This window comes from Nannospalax galili, unplaced genomic scaffold, assembly GCF_000622305.1.
Source record: "Nannospalax galili isolate Female #2095 unplaced genomic scaffold, S.galili_v1.0 scaffold336, whole genome shotgun sequence".
Classification (NCBI taxonomy): domain Eukaryota; kingdom Metazoa; phylum Chordata; class Mammalia; order Rodentia; family Spalacidae; genus Nannospalax; species Nannospalax galili.
The window spans coordinates 4,331,519-4,341,237 of record NW_008343385.1 but is presented as its reverse complement, the minus strand read 5'-3'; the positions used below and the strand labels follow the sequence as shown (position 1 = coordinate 4,341,237).

Genomic DNA, 9,719 nt, shown 5'->3' with positions numbered 1-9,719 from the left:
GAGGGACGGTTTCTGCCTTTGTTCCCCCCGCCTCGGCCGCCCCCGGCCCGCGCCGCCTGGCGCCGGTCGGCCCGCTCTCATGGCCTCCTCTCTCGGCTGTGTCGCTTCTAGGATGGCGGAGGTACCGCCTGGGCCTAGCAGCCTCCTCCCACCACCAGTACCTCCCGCCCCGGCGGCGGCCGAGCCCCGCTGTCCGTTCCCGGCGGGGGCCGCGCTCGCCTGCTGCAGCGAGGACGACGACGACGACGAGGAGCACGAAGGCGGCGGCCGGAGCCCGGCGGGTGGCGAGGCCACGGCCACCGCGCATCCGTGCCTCCGCTGCCCGCAGGCGCCTCTGGAGCAGCAGCAGCTCAACGGATTGATCGGTCCCGAACTGCGACACCTCCGGGCTGCCGCCTCGCTCAAGAGCAAGGTCCTGAGTGCGGCTGAGGCGGCCACAGCCACCCCCGACCGGGCCCCCAGAGTGACTGCCACAAAAGGAGCCGGGGGACACTCGGGCGAGAGACCTCCCCACTCGCTCCCCAACAATGCGAGAACTGCGCTCCCAGGCCGGCCCCAAGCGGCGGCGGGCGACCCCACGGCAGCCCGCAATGGACTGGCGGAGGGCACCGAGCAGGACGACGACGACGACGACGACGGGCAGGTGCGGCTGCTGTCTTCGTCTCTGACCGCCAGCTGCAGTTTAAGAAGCTCCCCGGGCAGGGAGGCCGAGCCCGGGGAGGATCGGACGATACGATACGTCCGCTATGAATCCGAGCTCCAGATGCCCGATATCATGAGACTGATCACCAAAGATCTGTCTGAACCCTACTCCATTTATACCTATAGATATTTTATCCACAACTGGCCACAGCTGTGTTTCTTGGTAAGTGGATGGAATGAAAACAGGGTGAGGTCAGCCGAGGTCCAGGCCATGCAGTGCAGGGAGTGTGTGGGCCCGGTGTGTGGCAGTGGATGGATGCATCCTGCATTTTCCTAGTACCGTACACATGGGAAGTGCTAAAATTCGTGCGTACGACCCTAGATATGAGTGGAACTGTTTGGAAGGTAAGAGCTGGCGATCTGGGTTAACTTGTTAACGATGTAAACGCAGCAGGCCTGTACAGAGCATGTACATGGGTGGGGGGGGTTGTCCTCTGTACAGGTAAGAGCTGGCGATCTGGGTTAACTTGTTAACGATGTAAACGCAGCAGGCCTGTACAGAGCATGTACATGGGTGGGGGGGGGTTATGTCCTGTGTACATTAGCTTCTAGTCATGTTTAACCGTCCTTAATAACCCTCCCTCCTCTTCAACGCACTTTGCAGTGATTTAATTTGAACATGGTTCTGTTCAGATACAGGCCTTATTAATGACTCAGGCACAGCCATAATCAGGGAAGAATATATGCATAAACATGTTTTGGTGAACATGATTGTCAGTAAACTTGCTGTGGCCACATGGGAGAATTCAATCTTAGAAGCATGTTGGTTCATCATGGAGGTGGTTTCCTTCAACAGGACAGTCAGCAGTTGTCAGTCTGCTTTCTGGTGCGCGGTAGCAGAAAGTGCTACTAACTTCTAGTGGCTAAAAGATTCCTGACTTAACAGAATACCCTTTTGTGGAATGCAGGAAACAAGTGTGAAATCTGATGATTAAGAAAGTGTAGCCAAAGACAAGCTCACAAGTTGGTACCTCTTGCTTGTTTGGAGTATAACCCACCAAAGTTTTACCTATATGTAAGCCAAACAGACTTAACTGTTGGGATAAGCTGAATAATTATTTTAAATTTACATTCCTAGCACCAGTAATTTCTCTATAGTAGTAGAGAAATTTCAGCCTCTATGAACCTTTAACTTAAATATTGACTGCAGTCTATGCTTTGTATCATGAACACAAGACATTGTTCTTTTTCATTGAAGTTTACTAAAGGTGATTGACAGCACTCTTAAGAATTTTTATATGTGAAGAGAAAAGGTCCCACTCATAATTATTGTTTTAACCTTGACTTAGTTGCACTCAAAACTTCATTGCATTATGTTTTGACAATACTTCAGAGGTCTTGTCTGTTTCTACAGTTTGGTGGTTATCCAAAAGTAGAACCTGAATATGGTAGATAATGGTAGTTTTACTAGTTTCTGTGTTAATGTTGCTTAAACTTTAATTTAGCACATTTGTTTGAATTTTAGGTACTATTTTGTGTTCCAGAAAATATTTTTTCAGGATTCTTGCGTTCTATCAAAATAGAAGTTATAAGATGTGTCAGTGAATATGGGTTAGTGACTTAAAGCACTATTATGTTATCAAATACTGTTGCTAAACATTGTGGATTGATTTAACTGTAAGTTAAACCACAAAAAAACTTGTAGTAAGTCATTTTAAATTCAAATAGAGCTGGGGATGTAGCTCAATGGTACCACTGGCTTGCCTCACATTCTTGAGGCCCTCCCTGGGTTTAATCAGCAGTACTATATACAAAAATTGAAATAGATATTTTTTTTCCATCAGTTTCAGAGAGTAGTTATGTGTATATGACATGTAGTCAGTTTTTTGAATGTGCTTTTAGACCTGTGTCAGTTTCTCTGCCCATTTAGACTGTGGTAATCTTAGTAAATTCAGTCTTGATTTTTATTAGACCCTCCTTAATTGACTAGTTAATTTATATGTCACCTTTTACTAGCCAAAGTTTAATATTAAGTGATGACTATCTAGAAGTTGAGATCAGCACAAGTATTTGGCCCATAAGACTTCTTATATGGAAGAATGAAATTGAATCTGGAAATATTGAAAAATAAAACTAGTTAAGCAACAGAGGCAAATTACAACTAGATCTTTTATATTGGTATGGTTTCAATTTGAATTTCCCCTAAGAACTAATTTTAAAAAATACAAATATTTTGTATTTTAAATCATATCCAAAAGGACCCTAGAGGTAATCTAGGCCCAACTTAAAAAAATTTATTATTTTGTGTGTATGAGTGTATTGTGTACATGTGTATTAGTGCACCGGTATTGTGCAGTGCCCACAGAGGTCAGAAGGCGGAGTCGGATGCTAGAGTTAGAGACAGTTGTTAGTGGGTGCTGAGACTCGAACTTGGGTCCTCATAGGCCACCTGCTCTAGACGATCTGTCTTGAGGACTCCCTTCCCAGATGAGTCTCAGTTGCGTCAGGTTTACAATTAAAAGGAACCAACACGGGGCTGGAGAGATGGCTCAACGGTTAAGATCAGTGACTGCTCTTGACCCAGATTCGATTCCCAGCACCCACATGGCAGCTACAAACTGTCCCTTAACTCCAGTTCCAGGGGAATCCAACACCCTCTTCTGACCTCCGCGGCATTGCATGACATGGGTGTACTCACATACATGCAGGCAATACATTCATACACATAAAAATAAAAATAATATATTAAAAACAAAAAATCCAAAAAAGAAAAAAAAATTTAATTAAAAAAAAAGAAATAAACATTTGTTGTGAATGAAAAACCAAATAGAAATTTGTAGGGGTTTATTGACCCAGAATAATTTTGAAATATGTGATGAAATAGAAATGAATAGTATGGGTTATTGAGTTTACTATACCTTCAAAAGGACTTTTTTTTTTTTAAATACCTAATTCAGGTTTGTGTGAAATGGATTAGAATTATCTTGCCTAAAAATATTTCTCCATGGTTTGTTAAAAAAAAAAAAGAGATTTCAGGAAATTTATAAATAATGGATCATAAAATGTTATAATAAATTCAAGTTAAAATAGGTGTTAAAAGTATATGTTGTACTTACTAATTTTTTAACCCTGTTTTAACCCTGTTAATTCCTGTTTTTGTTATTGAAATAGTTGTTTCTGGAAAGTTAATTTATAAAACAAAAACATTGCTTGTTGAGATATTATCCTAATATTTCTCAGAGTACACTATTAGAGCTTTTAAGCAGTGTTGGAACATGTGAAAAACTTTTGCAGTGATGACACTGGAAATTTTTAAACGAGGAGTTAACATTTAACATTTAGCTTTTAACATGCTGACAAACCTGACAATTTCATTGAAGTAGAAAGACCTGTTATATTAATACAAAGATTGGAATTTAAACTATAGTTTTTCTTTTTTGAGACAGGGTCTTGCTTTGTAGAACAGGCTGGCCTTGAACTTAAGATCCTTTTGACAAAGATCCTCATGCCTGAGCCTCAGAAGTACAAGCTGTTGAAATTCTAGGAACTTTATGACAGTGACCCATACTGTCAGGAGTATCCTGAAAATGAGACTATCATATATGTAGTTTTTGTAGTCCTAAAGTAGCAAAAACCTCTTAAGTGTGAACTAAGTAATACCTTCTAAACAAGCCTTTTTTCTGAAAAAAATTTTTGGTACTTTTTTCTTGATCAAAAGTTAACTCCCAGGTGTAATATTTAGGTATATATTATGTTTTATGTTTATCTTTTATTAAAACTAAAAGCTTGTAATACTCTACTGATGGGAAAATTGTACAATATTTTACTGTGTTCTAATGAGTAGAGTTTGTCTTTAATATAGTTTATTCATTTACTCTCTCTTCCCAAAATTTAAGTAGGTCCTTATTGCAAATTGTAAATTATTGGCATTTCATGTATAATTCATAAAGTATTTGCGTATTTACCTTATGAAAATCTTAGTTCCGCCTCCCTTTTAGGCTTTAATAAGCGTATAAATTCATGTTTCAGGGGCCGTAGAGATGGCTCAGTGCTTAAAAGCACTGGCTGCTCTTGCAGAGGAACTGGGTTTGGTTTTCAGCACTCACATAGTAGCCAACAACCATCCATAACTCCAGTTCCAGTGGATCTGATTCCTTCTGGGGCATTGCATGACAAGGGTCTGCTTACGTACATGCAGGCAAAACATTCATTCACATAAAAGAAAAATTAATTTTAAAGATTCATGTTCTAACGGAAGTTGAGATCTTAAAAATTGAGAATATTTGAAGAGTTTTGAGATTTAGATGTCTGGAACTTCTGTGATTGCTGTCTTGGCGGCTTTCTCATTTCTTCCTACCTCAATGCTGACCAAGGGTTGTTTGCTGTTTTCCCTTGGTAATTTTGTGCTGTCTGAAGGCAGTGTGCTCTTCATAACTGTTTGTTTATTTTCAAGGCTATGGTAGGGGAGGAGTGTGTAGGTGCCATCGTTTGCAAGTTGGATATGCACAAAAAGATGTTCCGCAGAGGTTATATAGCCATGTTAGCCGTGGATTCCAAGTACAGAAGAAATGGCATCGGTAAGGAGAACATTATTTCACTAAAAGGGTGAATACTTTTTTGTGTGTTTTGAAACAGAAGACTTAAAATGTAAAAAATAGAAATGAACTTCAAGGTAAGGAGGAAAAAGGGGTGTGTGTGTGTGTGTGTGTGTGTGTGTGTGTGTACCTGTATACAGGCAAGCACGTGGAGGTCAGAGGACAGTTTTAGGGAGTCAGTTCCCTTCCCAGTGGGTCTTGGGAACTGAACTCACATCATCAGGTTGCAAGGCAAGTTATTTTTACATGCTAAGCCATCTTGCTGTCCCTAAGATTGTTTTTATTTCAACTTGTTTTCAAAAAATTCTTAAAATAAGTTTTTTAAATTAATGTTTTGAGAGGTTTTTGTTTTTGTTTTTTTGTATTTTTGAGACAGGGTCTCCCTGTAGCTCCGGCTGGCCTGGAACTCGCTATATAGACCAGGCTAGCCTTGAACTCAAAGAGATATGCCTGCCTCTGCCTCCCAGGTGTTGGGCTTAAAGGCATGTGCCACTATGCCCGGCATTGAGAGATATTTTTTAAAAAGTAGCAGGTGATCAATTTTCACCAAACTTTTTTTTTTTGGTCTTTTTGAGACAGGATCTCCCTGTAGTCCCAGCTGTCCTGAACTCACTATGTAGTGCAGGCTGGCCTTGAACTCACAGCGATCCACCTGCCTGTCTCCCAAGTTCTAGGACTAAAGGCGTGCGCCACCACACCCGGCCCACCAAATTTAAAATCATATTCACAGTGCTTTGCATTATACTAAGTACTGCAAAAATCATTGCCAATTTTTATAGTTATGAGGGCATTGGAGCCCAGCCTTCAAGCCAGCTGTTTATTCTTAATTTCAGTGAACTTCAAGCCAAAATTATGGAGTAATTGTTACCATTACCTAATGCTAGTCATCACACCTATTGTAATTTGGTAGCCCAGGAGAAGATAATTGTTTCCTACTTCTTTCTTGGATCTTTCCTACTTCTTTCCACTTCTTTCTTGGATCTACTTTTCCTAGCATAGTTAGGTTTTTTTTTTTTTTTTTTAAGTTTATTATTTTTTGTGTCTATGTGTGGCGTGTGGGCATGCCACTAGGCTTACATCACAGTCCACAGGAAAAACAAACCTGTGTTGTGGTGCACATGTGGAGATCAGAGTACAACTTCTGGGAGTCAGTTCTTTCTACCGTGTGGGTCCCAGGATCAAACTCAGGTCATTAGGCTTAGCAATAGGTGCCTCTACCTGCTGACCCATCCTACAGGCCCAGCTTACAGTCAGTCTTATACCAGTGATTTTTAAAAGTCATTACGCTCATCTGAATGGTTTAAAAGCAGATACATAGTCCTCTAAAGAAATCTTGTTATCTGATGGGGTTGAAACTTTCCCTGTTGCCTGTGATGTAACCTTAGTTAGTACTACTATTCTAGTGTCTAGTACCTACTGGCTCTTTTTTTCATGATGGAAGATCAGGTAGAGAAGCACTTATCTGCATGTGTCAAATTCTGGGATATATGTATTTAAGTAAGCGTTCATGAAATAATATTTGATGCTGCCACCAGTATTTATTGGCAGTTTTGTTACTTGTAGCTTAAAGAATATGGATGTTATTATATAATTCTTATATTTAAGATTTTCAAAGTCATGCCGTGAGAAATTACTAAAATGTTTACTATGTTAAGGTTTGTTTATTTGAGACTGGGTTATGTTGCCCAGACTGGCTTTTTTTTTTTTTTTGCAGGACCCAAGCAAATACTCCTGCCTCAGTTTCCCAAGTAGCTGGGATTGCAGTCATGTGCCATTGTGCTGAGCCAATTTATGGGATTTAACTGACTTTGTTCTTGTATAGTGGTACAACTTTCTACTAAGAAAAAAATTAATTTTGTTTTATTTTTGTTTTTGAGACAAGGTTTCACTACCTAGTTTTGACTGGCCTGGAACTTGGTATCAGACCAGGATGGCCTCAAACTCAGAGATCCTCCGCCTGCCTCCTCTTCATGAGTGCTGGGATTAAAGACATGCTTAACTACACCCATCTCTACTAAAACTTTTAATGAATTTTGTTGACTCTTTGCTTTGGGAAGAGCTGAGAAAGACTTATGATGAACAATAGACACTTGTTTGGCAAGTTCCAAGGATAGATACCAGTATCTTCAAGGTTGCAGCCTGGCATATTTTGTGTGGCCCATGAAATGCTTGTACACTTACATGTCTAGCTTGAATGAAAATGAAGAGATTTTAAAAATAAAGTTTGTCTTTCTTAAAATTGTTTTTGGTAGTTATTTTTCCTTTTAATGTATTAGATAATTTAGACATACCGATGCCATTACTGAGAGTACCTGACTTTGTTGTACCTAGGCTCACTGTAAGGTTTAAAGAGCTGATTGTGTCCTGGCCTACCTACTGTGGTGTGGACATGAGCAGTTCTTTCAAGACTGTCTTATGCCTTGTGTCCAGAGGTGTGAATGCTACTGGACAAAGTCAGTTCAGGTTATGTAGTAAGTTCTTGCCAGCTTACAGAATTCTGGATTACTCTTAATCCTGTATCTTGCCTTTTTTTTTTTTTTTTTTTTTTTTTTTTTTTTTTTTAATGTTTTCTCATAACTTCAGAGAATACAATAGACTCCTACTTAGGGAAAATAATGACATCTGTGAAAAAGGAGTATATATGGAGATAGGTCTTTCCTGGAGTACTTTATTACTATGTGAAGGTTCCATGGGTTTCTCTCAGCTTAGTTTTTTTTTTCACCCTTAGAGTTTAAAAACCTAATATTTGACATTTCTATGCTATTATGAGTATCATAATTTAGATTCTTTAAGAAACTAATTATATTTTTCCTTCATTAATACTCAGATCTATATTCTAGGTACTAACTTGGTAAAGAAAGCTATATATGCCATGGTTGAAGGAGACTGCGATGAGGTAAGTGTAAGTATTAATGCTGTTATCTTTGACAGTATGCAGCTGGATATATTTCATAAATATCCTGTAGTAATAATACTTCAGGTTTCATTGTAGAGTTGTTGCATAAATTCAGCTTGTGGAGAAAATTCTGTTTAGAAACAACAATAATTTTGACCTACAGTGAATTTTAAGATACAATGGGAGTTGAATTTCTTTAAAATATGAAGGTGAAATCTTAAACATGCAAAGTAAATAGCTGATAGTCCAAACATGATATAATAGCAGTGAACAAGGAGGAGCAGAGTTGTTATTGTGTTAGTAATTTTATGCACAATACAAATGGCAATTGTCCTTTTAAAAAAATTCTTAGGCTGGCCTTAAACTTGTGATTCTCTTGCCTCTGCCTCCTCAGTTTTGGGATTAGAATCATGTACCACTATGCCTGGGTATAATTAACTTTGTTGTTGGAGGGCAGATATGCCTTAGAAAGTTCTCAAAATATGTGAAATTAGGTGATTCCCACCCCCAACAGATTTGGACCTTAATAAGCATTTTTATAAATGAGACAGGGTCTCTCTATCTCAGGGTGGTCTGGAGTTTACTGTGTAGTCCAAGCTGGCCTTGAATTTGCTAGTCTCCTGATTTAGCCTCCTGAATTCTTAGATTATAGAGGTGCACCCTGCTAAAGTGGGTGTTTTGGTATAAAATTTATACAGCCATTGAGAGTGTGTGTGTGTGAGTGTGTGTTGTGTGATTTTTATTTACAAAGTTCCCCCTACCATCGTCTTGCTCTTCAACTCTGTCCTTCTTTTCACTGACAGCTAATATCCACTTTCTCATTTTCTAAGGATATTATGTAAGTGTAATAACTATACAATTCATTGTCCTACAATAATAATCACATTTGTTTAACACTGTCTTAATACTTTTCCTTGAAAATGTAGATTGATTGCATAGTATTCTTAGACTTCTAGTTCATGTGTGTATTTTAATAGATCACACCAAATATAGTATGAGACAAGACCTATAGACATACTGTGTAGCACAGTGAAATCCTAGGAAGATACTGAATTTTACTCCTGGTAGTAATTAACAGGTGACAGATCTCACATCTTTCCCAGCTTTCATGATCTGAAGGGAAAAGGTGCAAAAATTCAAGTGATTTGCATGACTGGTGCTAAGTTTTGCAGGAGGTAATTGAATTGGATTACCTAAGTTCATCAGTGTGTCTGTGTTGCTTAATACTTTGGAAATGTCTTTATAGGCTATATTTTGGTCTGCTGTTACTGAGAGTCATTTCTTGTGAATAGGGATGCTAGGGCCAAAGAGTATTTTGTTCTTTGGGTTAAGCCTTTTATGAGTTATGCTAAATGCTATCTATGAAACAAGCTATGTACTTATCAAATGTTTTTTACTGGCTTTTCTTCAAAAATTCTAAGAGGGTACGGGGATTTTTAAAAAAATATATTTTATTTTTATTTTATGTGTATGAATGTATTGCCTGCATGTATGTGAGTGCACCCATGTCGTGTAATGCCGCGGAGGTCAGAAGAGGGCTTCGGATTCCTCTGGAACTGGAGTTAAGGACAGTTTGTAGCTGCCAT

General features: G+C 39.4%; 1 protein-coding gene across 3 annotated transcripts in view; it reads left to right on the top strand.

The window, feature by feature from the left end:
• Positions 1-44: 44 nt before the first annotated feature.
• The window catches only part of Naa30 (N(alpha)-acetyltransferase 30, NatC catalytic subunit), a 21,920-nt gene continuing 12,245 nt past the window's right edge, over positions 45-9,719 (top strand). Inside the window, exons 1-3 of one of the 3 annotated variants that reach the window (XM_029566664.1) lie at positions 45-865; positions 5,096-5,219; positions 8,078-8,139. In XM_029566664.1, the coding sequence (XP_029422524.1) occupies positions 80-865; positions 5,096-5,219; positions 8,078-8,139 (972 nt within the window). In that variant the 5' untranslated portion in view covers positions 45-79. Of the gene's footprint in view, positions 866-5,095; positions 5,220-6,951; positions 7,729-8,077; positions 8,140-9,719 lie in introns of those variants that run through there. The other 2 variants (XM_008839521.3, XM_008839522.3) reach the window with 2 other exon arrangements.